The sequence below is a fragment of the Paroedura picta genome, chromosome 3, assembly GCF_049243985.1.
Source record: "Paroedura picta isolate Pp20150507F chromosome 3, Ppicta_v3.0, whole genome shotgun sequence".
Taxonomy (NCBI): Eukaryota; Metazoa; Chordata; class Lepidosauria; order Squamata; family Gekkonidae; genus Paroedura; species Paroedura picta.
Genome location: NC_135371.1, coordinates 172,469,987 through 172,488,338, shown reverse-complemented (window position 1 = coordinate 172,488,338; position 18,352 = coordinate 172,469,987). Strand labels below are relative to the sequence as shown.

General features: G+C 49.9%; 1 protein-coding gene across 2 annotated transcripts in view; it reads right to left on the bottom strand.

The window, feature by feature from the left end:
* BCAP31 (B cell receptor associated protein 31) overlaps nt 1-18,070 on the bottom strand; it is a 46,296-nt gene extending 28,226 nt beyond the window's left edge. The window contains exons 1-3 of one of the 2 annotated variants that reach the window (XM_077329651.1): nt 17,915-18,070; nt 12,303-12,466; nt 9,692-9,792 (exon numbers count right to left, since the gene is read on the bottom strand). In XM_077329651.1, the coding sequence (XP_077185766.1) occupies nt 9,692-9,792; nt 12,303-12,394 (193 nt within the window). In that variant the 5' untranslated portion in view covers nt 12,395-12,466; nt 17,915-18,070. Of the gene's footprint in view, nt 1-9,691; nt 9,793-12,302; nt 12,467-17,839; nt 17,859-17,914 lie in introns of those variants that run through there. The other variant, XM_077329652.1, reaches the window with a different exon arrangement.
* Between the last annotated feature and the right edge of the window lie 282 nt (nt 18,071-18,352).

The window sequence follows — 18,352 nt, the reverse complement described above, 5'->3', positions numbered from 1 at the left end:
GCCAGGGCTCTCATTACATTAGATTAAATTAACATCAGACTAATATTAGATTGAGATCAGTGCCCCACCCTGAACAAGGAGGGATTATTAGAGATTATGGTCGCCATTGCATAGTGGGTTAGGGTGTGATGGTTATTTTAATGGGGATTTTGTTGGGGTTTTATTGTTTTAGAATTGTATGCGTAAACCGCCGCAAGGCTACGGCGAGCGGCGGTATAGAAAACTAATAATAAAATAAATAACTCTAGTTCAACCCCCTGCACTATGCAGGACACTCCCAACCCTCTAGCTCATCCACTGTCACCTGCCACCCCCTTGAGCCTTCACAGAATCAGCCTCTCCGTCAGATGGCTCTCCAGCCTCTGATTAAAATCTCCAAAGGTGGAGAACCCACCACCTCCTGAGGAAGCCTGTTTCTCTGAGAAACTGCTCTGACTGTCAAGAACTTCTTCCGGATGTTTAGATGGAATTTGTTTTGAATTAATTTCATCTCATTAGTTCTGGTCCGTCCCTCCGGGGCAAGAGAGAACAACTCTGCTCCATCCTGTATATGGCAGCCTTTTAAATACTTAAAGATGGTTCTCAGATCCCCTCTTAGTCGTCTCCTCTCCAGGATAAGCAGACCAAGATCCCCCAACCTTTCCTCCTACGTCTTGGTCTCCAAACCCCTCACCCTCTTTGTTGCCCTCCTCTGGACACGCTCCAGTTTGTCAACATCCCTCTTCAATGGGGTGCCCAAAACTGAACACAGGACTCCAAGTGAGGCTGAACCAGAGCAGAGTAAAGCGGTACCATCTCCTCCCGTTATCTGGACACGATACTCCGTTTGATTCAGCTCCAAATTCTATTTGCCTTTTTAGCCACCGAGTCACACTGCTGACTCATGTTCAATGTGTGGTCTCCTAAGACTCCTAGATCCTTTTCAAACATACTACTGCCAAGATAAGTCTCCACCATCCTACACTGGTAGATATGGTTTTTTCTACCTAAATGCAGAACTTTACAATTGTCCCTACTGAATTTCATTTTATTCAGTTTAGCCCACTTCTCGAGCCTATCAAGATCATCCTGTATTCTGATTCTGTCTTCTGTCGTGTTTGCTTCCAGTTTAGTATTATCTGCAAATCGTATAAGCATCCCCTCTAAATGTGAGACACAGCTGTCACTCTGGCCTGGGTTAAAAGAAGTAGAGCAGGGGTAGCCAACCTGTGGTCCTCCAGATGTTCATGGACTACAATTCCCATGAGCCCCTGCCAGCAAATTCTAGGGGGGATCACTTGGAAATTGGGATCACTGTGGGTGGGCAGGTAGTTGTGAGTCCCTGCATTGTGAAGTGGGCTGGACTAGATGACCCTGGAGGGCCCTTCCAACTCTATGATTCTATGAAAGGGAAGAACACATCTTTATGGACAGATTTCCAGATGTGGCCAACCTCTGAGACACCTCCTAAGCAAGCTTCAGCAGGTTCACCCACAGGCATACAGATCATCAATGGAGACTTTAGGCTAAGCCCTCTCTCATCCCTGAAAAGTTAGCTGGCTCCTTTGTTAGCCTTGAAGGAGTTCTTGGACTCTTGCTCATTGGGATCTGAAGAAGTGAGCCATGACTCCCAAAAACTCCTCCCCTGCCGCAAATTCTTTTAGTCTAGACCAGGGGTAGTCAAACGGCGGCCCTCCAGATGTCCATGGACCACAATTCCCAGAAGCCCCTGCCAGCGAATGCTGGCAGGGGCTTCTGGGAATTGTAGTCCATGGACATCTGGAGGGCCGCAGTTTGACTACCCCTGGTCTAGAAGGTGCTCAGGGACTGTGTCTTTCCTACTGCTACAGACAGACGAACAGGGCTACCTATCTTGATCTATCTGCCATTTCCTTGGCTTGACTGTATTTCATTTTTGCACCCCCAGGCATTTCTGAAGTTCTTGGAAGCAGTAAAGATGGGTTAATTGTTTAAAAAAACTGCTGACGGAAAGAGTCGTGAATAGGCTTGTGCATCAGGGGTCCGATCCAGCCTGATTCAGCTTCGGTGCCCATTAAAGTCAATGCCGGCGTTGACTTTAATGGGAATTCCAGTGTTTCTGCCTTTCCCGGGGCCTGGGGTGGGGTGGGGGTTTCAGTTACAGCCTCCACACTTTCAGGGTAGCTCCGGGAGGCTCTCCCCTGATCCCCCTCTGAATTTCAAAATGATTGGACCACGGGGTCCACTTCCAGGGGTTCCAACAAAGGGTGCCCCCATCTCTCCATTCTATCCAATGGAATAACCTTTCTTTAAGTTTTCAAGATCAAGCTAGCTGGGGCCATTCAGGAAAGGGGGGAAAAAACCTGGACCTTCCCCGAAACTAAGTCTGACTGTAAAGCAGCATTTTGGCACACATTTGGGATTAATGTTTATATCCTGCTTTGTCCAGCGAGCATACAAGTACAGCGCCAGCCACTCAATGAACGCAACACTTTGAGGCTTACAAGTACAAGCAGCTTACAAGTACAAGCTTACAAAGCCAGCCACTCAATGAACGCAACACTTTGAGGCTTACAAGTACAAGCAGCTTACAAGTACAATCTTACAAAGCCAGCCACTCAATGAACGTAACACTTTGAGGCTTACAAGTACAAGCAGCTTACACTTACAAGTACAAGCAGTTTACAAGTACGGAGCTAGTCACTCAATGAACACAACACTTTGAGGCTTACAGGTACTAGCAGCTTACAAGTACAAGCAGCTTACAAGTACAGAGCCAGCCACTCAATGAATGCAACGCTGTGAGGCTTACAAGTACAAGCAGCTTACAAGTACAAGCCTACAAGTACAAGCAGCTTACAAGTACAGAGCCAGCCACTCAATGAACGCAACTTTGAGGCTATCAGCAAGCAGGGCAAAGCAGATTCACGCTGCCTCCTTGCCTCAGCAATGTGGTTGTTCCAAAGGTCCAGTGCTGTGGCAGAGAAGGAATCCCTTTGGGATGCAGGCTATTTTGTGGCAGAGACCAGGCATAGCCGAAAGAGCTCTTTGTGAGACTGCAACGCCTTGCTGAACACGGCAGGGCAGGTCCCAAGCCATAGTCACCAACCACAAGTCTCTGGGCTTGCTTAGACTTTTTTGTTTTTAAAAAAAGGGAGAGAAACCAGAGACAGAAACCAAAGGAGCGCTTCTGGTCTGCAGGGTGCCCCTGGACTCAGACTTCGGACTATTCCAGCACAGGAGAGCCTGATACATTGAGAGATGTATTTCATTTATTCGGCAGCAAGGGATAAATCAGACACACGAGCCGCCGGTGAAGCCTCTGAACCAAAGCAGGGCCAAAATGGATCGAGGGCAGGTGGCAACAGTTCCCATTAGGAACCCTTTGGAGAAAGCCCTGCTGGATCAGACCAGGGAGGGACCATCTAGTCCAGCCTCCTGTCTCACACCATGTCCAACCAGTTCCTCTGGAGGGCCAACAACAGGGCAGAGAGGCTGAGGCCTTCATAGGAACCTCAGAAGAGCCCTGCTGGGTCAGATCAGGGGTCCATCCAAGTCCAGCCTCCTGTCTCACCCAGTGGCCAGCCAGTTCCTCTGGAGGGCCAACAACAGGGCAGAGAGGCTGAGGCCTTCATAGGAACCTCAGAAGAGCCCTGCTGGGTCAGATCAGGGGTCCATCCAAGTCCAGCCTCCTGTCTCACACAGGGGCCAAACAGTTCCTCTGGAGGGCCAGCAACAGGGCAGAGGCTGAGGCCTTCATAGGAACCTCAGAAGAGCCCTGCTGGGTCAGATCAGGGGTCCATCCAAGTCCAGCCTCCCATCTCACACAGGGGCCAAACAGTTCCTCTGGAGGGCCAGCAACAGGGCAGAGGCTGAGGCTTTCATAGGAACCACAGAAGAGCCCTGCTGGATCAGGCCATGGGTCCATCTAGTCCAGCATCCTATCCCACACAATGGCCAACCAGTTCCTCTGGAGGGCCAGCCACAGGGCAGAGAGACGGAGGCCTTCCTAAGAATCCTGAAAGAACCCTGTTGGATCAGACCAGTGGGGGCCCATCTAGTCCAGCCTCCTGTCTTTGAAAAGCCAACCAGAGAGGCCGAGACCTTCCCCTGATGTTGCCTCCTGGCTCTGGAGTCCTGCCTCTGAATGTGGAACTTAGCCACCACAACTATTAGCCACAGACAGACTTCTCCTCCATGAATCTACCTATTCCCCTTTCAGGCTGCTGATTCATGTGGCCATCCCTTCGTCCTCTGGCAACGAACTCCGCCTTTTAATCGTTCCAGGTGTCGAGCCGTATTTCCTGTTGTTCGACCTGAACCCGCTGCTCACCAGCTCCATTGGATGCCCTCAAGTTTCAGTGTTTTGGGAGAGGGAGGATCAGTTCTCTTTGTCGATCCTTCTACCCCCTGCCTCACTGCACCAACCTTTACCATGACCCCCACCCCCTTGTCTCTTTTCTAAAATGAACCACCCTGCAGGTCTGCTTCTCAAATGGGATCTGCATTATCATATTATTAATTATATTATTATATTATTATATTATTATATTATTATATTATTATATTATTATATTATTATATTATTATATTATTATATTATTATATTATTATATTATTATATTATTATATTATTATATTATTATATTATTATATTATTAGTTACCTGCCACTCCCGAGCAGGCTTGTGGTGGGTTACAGGTGTCCAATTGAAACTCCCATTAAAAACCCATTAAAATAGACAAGGAATACCGATACAGAAACCGGAAACTCAGAAACATCAATCATCATCATCATTTGATTTAGTTCCCTGCCACTCCCTAAGCAGGCTCGTGGCGGGTAACAGTAGTCTTAAAACCCCATTAAAACACTCCCACTAAAAGACTTTAAAAATTCCCAAAATGGGAAAATGCGGCTCTGTTTTACAGGCCCTGCGGAATGCTGGCAGATATTGCAGGGCCTCCAGCTCATCCGGGAGCTCATTCCACCAGATAGAGAAAGCCCTGGCCCTGGTTGAGGCTAGGCACACTTCCCTAGGGCCGGGAACGACCAATAGATTTCCCCCCACAGAGCGTAAAACCCTGCGGGGGGCATAAGGCGACAGGCGGTCCCTCAGGTATGTGGGTCCCAACCCGCATAAGGCCTTGAAGGTTAAAGCCAGAACCTTGAACCGGATACAGGCAGCAACTGGCAACCAATGCAGCTGCCTCAGCACAGGCTGGATGTGGGCCCTCCAAGGTGTGCCAGTGAGGACCCTGGCAGCTGCATTTTGCCCCCGCTGGAATCTCCGGATCAAGGACAAGGATAGGCCCACGCAGAGCGAGTTACAGAAATCTAATCTGGAGGTGACCGTCACATGGATCCATGGCGGAAGCCCCCCACATCCCCAGTTCCTACTGCTCCCTCCAGAGGGAGGAGGCAGGAGAGACAAGATACCCAAAAAGTTATATCTAGACACCAGAGGGGCCCATTGATCTTCCCCCCCATTGCCCCTGCCTCAACTGTTGACTTGGCGGAAGAACTCCGGTTTGCAGGCACGGCTCACCTGAGAGCACGGCTCACCTGAGAGCTCATTCCGCCAGGTCGGGCCCAGGACCGAAAAGGCCCTGACCCTGGTCAAGGCCAGGTATGCTTCTGTGGGGCCAGGAACGACCAGTAAATTATCTCCCCGCAGAGCGTAAGGCCCTGCGGGGGTCATAGGTCAGGGCCTACCGATTTGAAGGCCTAGAAAAAGGCACATGCTGAGATGCAGATATGAATACCCTTCTTGCCCCACCACCGCTGCAGAGACAAATGCCTCCCTAAGCAGCCCCAAGCCGCCTTCCGCACCTACTGTGTGCAAATGCCACCTCCGCCTAAACAGTGGCTTCTACACGAGACAGCCCCGCGCTAATCCCTATCTTATTCTCCTGCCAAAGGGAACCCGCCCGGGCCAGAGAAACCGGCTGACAAGGCCATTTCAAGGAGGCGCCTGCATTCCACCAGGTGAGAGCCAGCCAACAGGTCGTGCTTCTGAGCACCAGAAGGAAGCAGGTCTCCCCAGAGGAGCTTGCATTCTCCTGGGCCCACCTGCGGTCCCTCTGAACAGAGCCAGGAGGTCAAATGTACTGGAGGGCACCCAGCAAAGCCGATGGGCAGCAGGTTCGGGATGGGCGAAAGGACGCCCTGCATTCCACCAAGTGATTAGACCAGGGGTAGTCAAACTGCGGCCCTCCAGATGTCCATGGACGGTAGGGGCTCCTGGGAATGGTAGTCCATGGACAACTGGAGGGCCGCAGTTTGACTACCCCTGGATTAGATGCTGGCAGGGGCTCCTGGGAATTGCAGTCCATGGACATCTGGAGGGCCGCAGTTTGACTACCCCTGGATTAGACTGTCGGATCTGCTGCCAGAGGGCAGAATAATGGCCACGGGAGTAAGCAGCTTTGGGAGGGGGTTAGACAGGTTCATCGAGGATAAATCTATCAGTGGCTGTGGGGAGTAAAGAGAACCTCCACATGCAGAGGCACTAAACCTCTGAATTCCAGAGCCAGGAGGCAATATCAGGGGAAGGTCTTGGCCTCTCTGTCCTGTGGTTGTCCCTCCAGAGGAACTGGTTGGCCACTATGTGAGACAGGAGGCTGGACTGGATGAAATTTCACTGGTCTGACCCAGCAGGGCTCTTCTGATGCTCTTATGAAGGCCTCAGCCTCTCTGCTCTGTTGTTGGCCCTCCAGAGGAACTGGTTGGCCACTATGTGAGACAGGAGGCTGGACTGGATGAAATTTCACTGGTCTGACCCAGCAGGGCTCTTCTGATGCTCTTATGAAGGCCTCAGCCTCTCTGCTCTGTTGTTGGCCCTCCAGAGGAACTGGTTGGCCACTATGTGAGACAGGAGGCTGGACTGGATGAAATTTCACTGGTCTGACCCAGCAGGGCTCTTCTGAAGGCCTCAGCCTCTCTGCTCTGTTGTTGGCCCTCCAGAGGAACTGGTTGGCCACTATGTGAGACAGGAGGCTGGACTGGATGAAATTTCACTGGTCTGACCCAGCAGGGCTCTTCTGATGTTCTTAGGAAGGCCTCAGCCTCTATGCCCTATTGCTGGCCCTCCAGAGGAACTGGTTGGCCCCAAGGTGAGGCAGGATGCTGGACTGGATGGACCCCTGGTCTGATCCAGCAGGGCTCTTCTGAGGTTAATTTTTTTAAAATACCAATGCACTGGTTCCTTTTGGCAAGGTCCTGAGATCTTCCCCATTAACTGGCCCTTCACTCTCAATGCCAGGTGAAGTTATCTACTTCTAGACCCCCACACAGCTCGAGTCGCAGCGCACCCCCCCACAAAAGGCTGATGATGTCCGTCAGTTGCTAGCCCCCACCCCACTTTTTCACTTGTTCCTCCCCTCCCCACCTTTGACTTCTCAGTAACCCTTTAAGGATTGCTCCAGACAAGCCATCAAAAGACCTCACAGCTGTCAAGGAACCCAACAATTAATTCTTGCATTGCTGGGCGAGCCGTCAACAAAATCCTCTCAATGGCTGCGTTCTTATAGCAAAGGAAGGCTTGCTGGGGGGATGATGGTGAGCCCGCACACATGCGCTGCACTCCCTCCTTCCTTCGCTCAGGAAAGCTCTGGCTGCCAAGAACCAGGTGGGTCTGAATAAACGTACCTACAGAAAAAAGAGAACCTCTCCCAGGCTATCAAAATCTGTATACAGTGTAATATTTACAATAATATACTTTAATAAGATACTGAATCATACATCAAAATGAGCCTTATCTCTATTTTAATGATTAATGAAGCAACCAAAACAGACTCTAGATTTGTGCCGTTTATCAATGTTGAATTTTCATCTGTGATTGTTCCCCAAGTACTCAAAAATACATTAACAGTCAGTCAAAATTCCATCATCGTTACATACATTAACAAAGCCAAATTTCAAAAGATGCATACCTCCTACGATGGTGAAAATTATCCTTGCAAGTTTCCAATATTCTTCCTAAGAATATTGTTTTGTAAATTGGGTTTGTTCATTTATGAACCCATCATGATGATGGAATTTACACTGACTGTAACTTTACTGTGTTTTTGAGGACTTAGGAAAATACCACTGATGAAAATTCAACATTGATAAACGTCACAAATCGAGAGTCCGTTTTGATTGCTTCATTAATCGTTGAAATAGAGATAAGACACATTTTGATGTTTGATTCAAGATTTTATTCACGTGTATTGTATAGATATTATACTGTATACAGATTTTGATAGCCTGGGACAGGTTCTGTTTTTTCTGTAAGAAAAGGGTGGGGACAGGAGATCTGCCACCCGCAGGTACTCAGAGCAATGACTGGGCAGCGTCGGTGTGTGTCACAACATCCCCCGATTAAAAACCTGGAAGGGACAGAGGGTAGTGCTAGGAATTGCTGGAAGCTCTATGGTTTTCCCATAGAGTTGTTCTATGATTCCTAGAGCTACTCTATGTCAGAGGTTTTTCCCAGAAGGGATGAACGCCAGAGCTGCTATTCGTCTGCCTCCTGGAACCCAAGCGATGACAAATGCCAATGGAGTCCCAAGTCCTTACTGTAGCTTAAAGGTTTTTATTACAACGCAGGAAAGAAATTCTTGCGTCCAGCAATCCAGTGGATTGAAGACCTTATATCAGGGTTTCTCAACCAGGGTTTCATGAAACTCTGAGATTTCTTGATCACTCTGGAAGGGTTTCCTGAAATGTTGGAAAACAGCTCTCTGTGCGATGTCTCCTGACTTGTGGGGGTGTAACCAGGACTCTCTTGCCATAGAGTTAGTGAGATAGATAGGACACTGACCACTCCCACCTTTGATCTCACTGACCTTTCCTTAGAGGGTAATTTACTGTTTCCACAGTCCCCATCCGCTTTCTCCTCCATCTCTCCATGAAGCAACATGATGGCAGGGAGGTGCCTCAAGCACCTCTCTCCATCCAGCTATTTAGAATAGAATAGGAACCTTATCTTTACCTCTAAGTACGTAGCATTAAGTTCTTTATTAAACAGTTGTTATATTAGTTAAGGACCACATTTGAGAACATGTGCTTCTTTGTTGTTTTCACACCACACGTACTCTGCCAGCCGCTGTGCTACTTGCCTCATCAAGGCACTCTAAAGATATTAAAACTTTGCCAATCCTTAATATCCAACACCAAAATGACCAATGATGGGCCGGGAGGGGGTGCGAAGGGGAGGGGCCCCTGGTGGGCGTGTCCACAGCTATTCTTCTCTATGGTCATGCCACTTCTGGGGTTTCTCAAAGCCTGAAGAATGTTTCAGGGGTTTCTCAACATTTTTAAGGCTGCCTTACATGGGACATATCTTGAGAGATACAGAAACTGTTTGCAGGGGTGGGCAAATTGTGGCCCTCCAGCTGTCCATGGACTCATGGGAATTGTAGCCCATGGACAGCTGGAGGGCCACAATCTGCCCACCCTTGGTTTAGAGACAACTATCGGTAAACGCGCTACCACCGTAAAAAAATGCAAATAAAACTCTATGATTTTTACCACAGTGAACCTCTAGGCGATTCCTAGAGCTACCCTGCATCAATTCTCAATTTCTCCAACTGCAGTCGGCAGCACCCACTCCTGACCCCACCCACAGCCTTTGTGCCAATCACGGGTGCTGCCCGACTACCCTACATCAGAGGTGCAAAACCTCTTTGAAAGGGACCCGCGAAGAATTCGATAAACATGGCCGACACACGACCGATCTGTTTCCACTCACCCAGGAACAGCAAGACCAGAATGACAATCAGCACAACGAAGAAGGTGTTCCCATAGGTGACGAGGAGGCGCACCAAGCGCGATTTGAATATTTTCTGCCATCTGTGTAGAAAAGAGAAAGAGAGAGAAGGATGACCAGGTTTATCCTTTCTATAAACTTTATAGTATAAAGGACTCCCTGTCAACATATGGTCTTCTCCTTCCTTCTGGGACTTGCCAACTACCTTTACGGTTGAACAAACACAGACTGTGAACACCCGTGAACAACAGTCTCTTTCTGTGGCACGGCTGTCCCGGTGCCTAGCAGTTGTGGATTGACCATCACCAAGCAACTGGGGCAGACTCAGACTCCCTGCCCTAGAATAATAGAATCACAGAGTTGGAAGGGACATCCTGGGTCATCTAGTCCAGGGGTAGTCCACCTGTGGTCCTCCAGATGTTCATGGACTACAATTCCCATGAGCCTCTGCCAGCAAATTCTGCAGCAGCAAACTTTCCATTTTGTTTTTCAAGTGTCATTTGTGGACTTGTAAGAGTTTAGCTCCGGAGTCCCCAGCATGGGCCTGTGGGCACCACTGCGCCTGGCTAGCGTTTGTTTGAAAGCAGATAGAGTCACGTAGGGCAGGGGTAGTCAACCTGTGGTCCTCCAGATGTCCATGGACTACAATTCCCATGAGCGTTTGCTGGCAGGGGCTCATGGGAATTGTAGTCCATGGACATCTGGAGGACCACAGGTTGACTACCCCTGACGTAGGGCTTTTGCCCAACAAGGCTTCCAAACCGATGTCTTTTTAAAATACTGCCTCAGCCATCAGCTGCCACCATCCCACATGGCTCTTTGCTCTGTGACTGGAGGGAAGCTATGGCAGCCATTTTGTGGCCAGCTCAGCCCCCTGCGGCAGCCATTTTGTGGCTGCACCCACCTAGCAGTGTCAGAGTCCTGAAGGATTCCGGAGACTCAGAAATGGTTGGGAACCGCTGAATTAGACAAAAGACACTTAATTCACTTTGTTCACCCAGACTGCAGCATTCAGCTTGGTGCAACTTTTTAATTTGGGACATGTGCAGAGCTTGAATCAACCTTGTCCCGCATACTTTTTGGCAAAGGGGCTCCTGACCTTGGCAAACGCCAGTTCCTTTTTGAGAAAGTATTTAGGCAAACGCAGGCAGCCAAGCTGACTTTTCCCCTACTTCCCTCTCACTCACAAGGACGTCTGCTCATTCCCTCTACTCCCCACGGAGCCTGGTGCTGACCTAACAAAGGCGCTTCCCTTCAGCGGTTTCTGAAAGCTAATTAGTCTCTATCTTGTTAGCTCCACATTACAATTTTGTCCTGCCCTTCCAAGGTACTCCAGGTATCTAACTCTTCCTCCATTTTGCCCTCACAACTATCCTGTGGGGTAGGTGAGCAGGGTGACTCATAGAATCATAGAGTTGGAAGGGACCTCCTGGGTCATCTAGTCCAACCCCCTGCACTATGCAGGACACTCACAACCCTCTCGCTCCTCCACTGTCACCTGCCACCCCTTTGAAACTTCACAGAATCAACCTCTCCGTCAGATGGCTCTCCAGCCTCTGTTAAAAATCTCCAAAGATGGAGAACCCACCACTTCCCGGGGAAGCCTGTTCCACTGAGAAACCGCTCTGACTGTCAGGAACTTCTTCTGGATGGTTAGACGGAATTTCTTTTTGAATTAATTTCATCTCATTTGTTCTGGTCCAGCCCTCTGGGTGATCTGAACCCGAGACACCTCTATTATTATTATTAATAATAATAATTTAATTTCTAAGCCACCGTTCTCCACAATGGGCTCGAGGGAGTTCACAATAATAAAACCACATACACAATCACGAAAACACATTCATTAATTAGCCACCCCTCTCTGTTACCAGGCTCAGGGTGGTGAAAGAAAGAAAGAAAGAAAGAAAGAAAGAAAGAAAGAAAGAAAGAAAGAAAGAAAGAAAGAAAGAAAGAAAGAAAGAAAGAAAGAAAGAAAGAAAGAAAGAAAGAAAGAAAGAAAGAAAGAAAGAAAGAACGAAAGAACGAAAGAACGAAAGAACGAAAGAACGAAAGAACGAACCTTTAGCGTTTTCATGGCAGCCTCAATACGGGGTGGTTTGCCAGTGCCTTCCCCAGTCATGACCGTTTACCCCCCAGCAAGCTGGGTACTCATTTTACCGACCTCGGAAGGATGGAAGACTGAGTCAACCTTGAGCCGGCTGCTGAGATCGAACTCCCAGCCTCATGGGCAGAGCTTCAGACTGCATGTCTGCTGCCTTACCAGAGGCTTGTATATATAAAATAAATGGCGGGGGGGACTGAGGAGGAGGGAGGCCTTTATAGCTTTGAACAGCCCTGGCCCCCCACAAAAGGCCTGGCAAAAGAATACCGTTTTACAGCTCTGTCAGCGCCCAGATCTCGGCTGGCAACTCATCCCACCAGGTTGGAGCCAGGCCTGAAAAGGCCCTGGCTCTGGCCAAGACGAGGCAAACCTCTTTGGGCCCAGGGATAACCAACAAATTGGTTGATTAACATATTGGGAGAGGCAATCTGGGACTTCCACAAGAGGAGACACTATCGAGCTGACCCGCCAGCTACGCAATCATCTCACCTGGTTGCGGAGATGAACGGAATGCACAGGAGAAACACCAGAATAACCTCGGCATAGAGGAAAGTGGCCACCGCAGCCCACTGGAGACTCATGGCGGACGTCCTTGAACAAACTCCGGTCCAGGAAAGGGTGGGTGCTTCACAGGCAGATGCAATTTATCTTGGCTGGAAGGGGAGAAAACACATCTGATTAAAGAATTTGCAATGCAAAGTTGTAGCATCAATTGCAAACTTAAATGGACTCCGTGGAATGGTAGAGGACAGGAAGGCCTGGAGGATCATTGTCCATGGGGTCGCGATGGGTCGGACACGACTTCGCAAATAACAACAAAGCATCTATTCGGAAGTGTCTGCTGCCAAACAAATGGTTTCCTAGTAGTTTAGAATTATAGAATCACAGAATCATAGAGTTGGAAGGGTTCTCCTGGGTCATCTAGTCCAACCCCCTGCACTATATAGGACAATCCCAACCCTATCGCTCATCCACTGTCACCTGCCATCCCCTTGAACCTTCACAGAATCAGCCTCTCTGTCAGATACCTATCCAGCCTCTGTTTAAAAATCTCTAAAGATGGAGAACCCACCACCTCCCGAGGAAGCCTGTTCCACTGAGGAACCGCTCTGACTGTCAGGAACTTCTTCCAGATGTTTAGTTGGAATTTCTTTTGAATTAATTTCATCCCATTCTGGTACGTCCTTCTGGGGTAAAAGAGAACAACTCAGCTCCATCCTCTACATGGCAGCCTTTTAAATACTTGAAGATGGTTATCAGTTCCCATCTGGTAGTAATCTGGAAATTTCTGCTAAATTACCCCAGACTGCAATCTGGATTTTCAGATAGTTAGGTGGATAGGGAATTGGTTAGAGAACCGCACTCAAAGAGTTGTTGTCAATGGTGTTTCATCAGACTGGAGGGAGATGAGTAGCGGGGTACCTCAGGGCTTGGTGCTCAGCCCGGTACTTTTTAACATATATATTTATGATCTAGATGAGGGGGTGGAGGGACTACTCATCAAGTTTGCAGATGACACCAAATTGGGAGGACTGGCAAATACTCCGGAAGATAGAGACAGAGTTCAATGAGATCTGAACACAATGGAAAAATGGGCAAATGAGAACAAGAAGCAATTTAAAAAAGATAAGTGTGAAGTTCTGCATTTGGGTCAGAAAAATGAAAAGCATGCCTACTGGATGGGGGATATGCTTCTAGGTAACACTGTGGGATACTTGTGGATTGTAAACTAAACATGAGCAGGCAGTGTGATGCATTGGTAAAAAAGGAAAATGCCATTTTGGGCTGTATCAACAGGGGCATCACATCAAAATCCCAAGATGTCATAGTCCCATTGTATACGGCACTGGTCAGACCACACCTGGAGTACTGTGTGCAGTTCTGGAGGCCTCACTTCAAGAAGGACGTAGATAAAATTGAAAGGGTACAGAGGAGAGCGACGAGGATGATCTGGGGCCAAGGGACCAATCCCTATGAAGATAGGTTGAGGGACTTGGGAATGTTCAGCCTGGAGAAAAGGAGGTTGAGAGGGGACATGATAGCCCACTTTAAGTATTTGAAAGGTTGTCACTTGGAGGAGGGCAGGATGCTGTTTCCGTTGGCTGCAGAGGAGAGGACACGCAGTAATGGGTTTAAACTTCAAGTACAACGATATAGGCTAGATATCAGGAAAAACATTTTCACAGTCAGAGTAGTTCAGCAGTGGAATAGGCTGCCTAAGGAGGTGGTGAGCTCCCCCTCACTGGCAGTCTTCAAGCAAAGGTTGGATACTCACTTTTCTTGGATGCTTTAGGATGCTTAGGGCTGATCCTGTGTAGAGCAGGGGGTTGGACTAGATGGCCTGCATGGCCCCTTCCAACTCTATGATTCTATGACTTCGAAGTGCCTCTCTCTCAGTCACTACCCATTTCAAGGCTGGAACAGTTTTAACTCTAGGCAAGATGGATTAAGACCACCTGAGACCGGAAGGAGAAATTACCTGAGATCTGTAGGACCTTGCTAGCACCCCTGCTTCAATCTCGAGGCCTGAAGAATGTTTCAGGGGATTCTCAAGAGTAAAAAAAAGTTGAGAACGGCTGCATTAAACCATCAAGCCAAGAGAACTCCAGGAGCTGCAAGTGATATGGAACTACTTTATCTCAGGATGTTGCGGGACTGGCAAAAGAGGAACCCACCCTCGCACGCAAGGATGCACGTGAACACAAACACACAAACTACTAAGAGAATTTCACTGGCTTCCAGATTGTGCAAGAGTCAATTGTCAGGGAGCTATGAAAGAACGCAAGGTCAGGGGCCAAGCAATCACAAAACATGTCCCTTTCCATTGGTCTTCCCATATCCCCCAATTTGGAATTTCTTCTTGCCCCACCAGCAGAAAATAGCCGGAGGAACGCTGTTGCAACCAAAGGGAGTCAGATATTCCAGCTGTGTGCAAGGCCCCAGAGTGCCCCCCTCCCAAGCAGCCCTTTCCTCCAGGGGAACTGATCCCTGCAGTCTGGAGAGGAGCTGGAATTCCAGGGGATCCCCAGGCCCCACCTGGAGGCTGGCATCCCTGACCCTCAGTGGGTCCAAGGCCACAGAGTCCCCCCTCCCAAGCAGCCCTTTCCTCCAGGGGAACTGATCCCTGCAGTCTGGAGAGGAGCTGGAATTCCAGGGGATCCCCAGGCCCCACCTGGAGGCTGGCATCCCTGACCCTCAGTGGGTCCAAGGCCACAGAGTCCCTCCTCCCAAGCAGCCCTTTCCTCCAGGGGAACTGATCCCTGCAGTCTGGACAGGAGCTGGAATTCCAGGGGATCCCCAGGCCCCACCTGGAGGCTGGCATCCCTCACCCTCAGTGGGGTCCAAGGCCCCAGAGTCCCCCCCCCCCCCCGGCAAGCAGCCCTTTTCTCCAGGGCTCCCTGCAGTCTGTAGAGAAGCTGGAATTCCTTGGGCTAGTCACAGTCCTGTTCTCACAAAGCAGTTCCATCAGAGCTCTCTCAGCCTCCCCTCCCTCACAGTGTGTGTTGTGGGGAGAGGATGGTAAGGTAATTATAAGCGACTTTGGGACTCCTCTGGGTAGCGAAAAGCAGGGAATACCAACCATCTTTCTCATCCCGTCCCTCCCGCCAGCACATTGACAGAAAGTTCAGCAGTCCCACGTCCCTCAGCTCCCCACGGATCCATTAGCCTTTCCCAGCTCGGTTGAGACACCTCAGAAGAGTTGTGGTTTAACGAAGGTGGGGAGTACACTTACACAGTCACAAAACCACCAGGACTATGGAGACACATAGGAGACCACACAGCAGGCACGGGTGTGAATTACCCAAGTAACCGAAGTGTTGCCAACGTCCCCCCGGCCTTCTCATTCCAGAGCAAAGGTTGCGCGTAGCATGTTGCAGCAATCCAGAGCATGGTTTTGTTTTCTGCCTCCCACGCTCTTCCATAAGGAGCACCGCTGGGGAGGGGCTGGGGAGAGAACCTCAGGGAGGCTTGTTCGACCACGCTCACGGAAAGGTTATGTTCAATGCGCCCCAGGGCACAGCGCAAAGGAAAGGGGACAATCCACCCTCCGTGGAACACAAGCAGGGGTGGCCAAGCTGTGCCGCTCCAGATGTCCATGGACTACAATCCCCATGAGCCCCTGCCAGCAAACGCTGGCAGGGGCTCATGGGAATTGTAGTCCATGGACATCTGGAGGGCCACAGCACGGCCACTGCCACAAATGCTATTTTTAGTCTCCACCTTGCCCCAGAAATAAAAATAGCTCTGCATGACTGGAAAACTTGTTTAGTGACAACAGCCCACATGTAGAACCAGCATGGCTACTAGAAGAGCTGTGGAACACCCAGGAGCCGACCACAACAGGTCTAATACACCGAAGCTCAATCCGACATAAGGCCACCCCTCTGGAAACCATAGACCCCATTGTGTCTGCACAGAACACCGCCTCATCAGCTGGTTTCCATGTTTTTATAGTTGTTTGAAGCATGCACTATTTGCAACAGAGCTACTATTGTGAAAAGTGTGAAGCTGTCATTTCACAATGCAGTTAAGATACCCATCTTATGCTGGCAAACATAATATCACTTTCCACATATTACATGCATTTACATACACAATCTAAGGATCAGTTATTTCTTTCCATCTCATTTTTACTTATCAAGATTGGATTCCATTTTCTTCTGAACTTTGGTCTTGATCTACTGGGTATCAAATGTGTAAGTGTTGTTGTTGCATATTTTAACAGGCCACGGGCCATTTTTCACAAATGAAGCTGTTAGCATATCCTTAGCAAGCTTGTAATAAGTTTTAATATTATTTGGTACCATACTTAATAAGTATTATTGGTTCTAGCACAAATCTAATTTTCAATCTCTTCCGCATCTCATATTTCTTTGCCTTCTGACTAGTCCACCACATGTGATAAACATTGCATTCATATCCTGTCGCAGCATTTCCCATTATAACTCTTAGTTATTCTGGCTATATCTCGGGGAGTGGTTCCCGAGCTGTTTGAAGCGCCGCCTGTTCCTAAAATTACTCTCTTCATGACCCGCCCCTGCGAAGGGATTCCACCCAACCCTTCCATCTCTCTAGCACAGAAAATCACAAACCCACATCAGGTAACACTGAACTACAAGGCCGTGTTTGGGGGGGGGGGGAGAGTTAAAACTCTCCCCACCAAAATTAAATGAAAGTAACCATTCAAAAGGCACTCCCTGAATCAAAGAAAACTTCTTAACCGTGATACAAGATGGAAAAGTAATAGAAAAAGACTTTTTAAATGAAGAAAGAGTGAGAAAGAACTGATTAAAAACTTTCCCCAAAAGTTCTGGAATGTATTGTAGCTGTTCCCTTTTAAAAATCCTACACAGGGGCCTGCTGAACTAGTTTCTATGGGAAGTTTCAGCTTTTAACATTGATCAATAGAGAGCATGATGACTTTTTAGGGCCATCTCCCAAAGCCACCGGCTCTTTCCGACACGGCTCTTTCTCCATCTAGGCGTCTGGGGCTGACCTACAGCAGGGAGAGATGCAGGAACGCATGGGGCATGACGGAAACCCTATGAGGACGGTTCCCAACCTCCCGGTGTGGGCGGGATCTCCCCCGGAACGAGACTTAATCGGCACTTTTACGCACGCTGAATAACACGCTTCCAACGCAAGGGGGTTTGGCCGCTGCACGCCGTAAAGCCCGGCGCAAAGCGCATCGCGAGCACGTTCTTCGGAGCACTCCGAATCCATTTTGAATGCACGCCGCGGCTGGAGGTTCCGGCACGCAATGGCCCCAAACCCGCATCCGTTCACACGTGCAAAGGAACTGCTGACTGCGCGCTCTCCAGACGACGCGAGGAAGGGGCCGCTTTGGAGGGCGGACTCGAGGGCGCTGCACCCCCACCGTCCTCCGGCTCACCCCGACCCGGGCGGCGGCACGTGAGAACGCAGCAGACACGTGTTTGCAGGCCTCGGGGGGAAACATGGCGCCACGGGAAGGTTCCCACCCCCTCGCTGCGCCATAGCCCAGCCCAGCCCGGGCCTCCGCCTACACGTGGACGCGGCTCCAGACGAGACGCGGGCCGGGAGAAGCAACCCGGGGCCCCGCCGTCGCCGCCCCCGCTTACCAGCCGCCCGGCCCGACCACACCACCTCCGGCCACCGCGTCCCCCAGCGGAAATAGGCGGCGTCCGGCAAGCTCCGCCCCGAGGAGCCTGCAGGGGAGCGGAGAGAAGGCTGCGCCCAATCCTGAGCGCGGCCCGGGCGGAAGTGGCGCCGTCATTGCACCAGCTGCGCCTCGTCAGCTGCTCGGCAGGGAGGCAACCCGCCCCACCTGCGCCGCTGCACGAGCCGCCCCAGACGCCCGGGGACTACAATGACCATGAGCCCCTGCCAAAGGCAGGGGCTCATGGTCATTGTAGTCCACGCGCCTCTGGGGAGCCACCGTTTGGCCCCCGCTGCTCGCTAGAGGACTAGACCCCGGGGAAGCCCTCCCGCCCTCAAACGCCGCCTCTTTCAGGCGCCATCCCCAAAACCTCAAGGTAATTCTCGATCTGCAGCTGGCC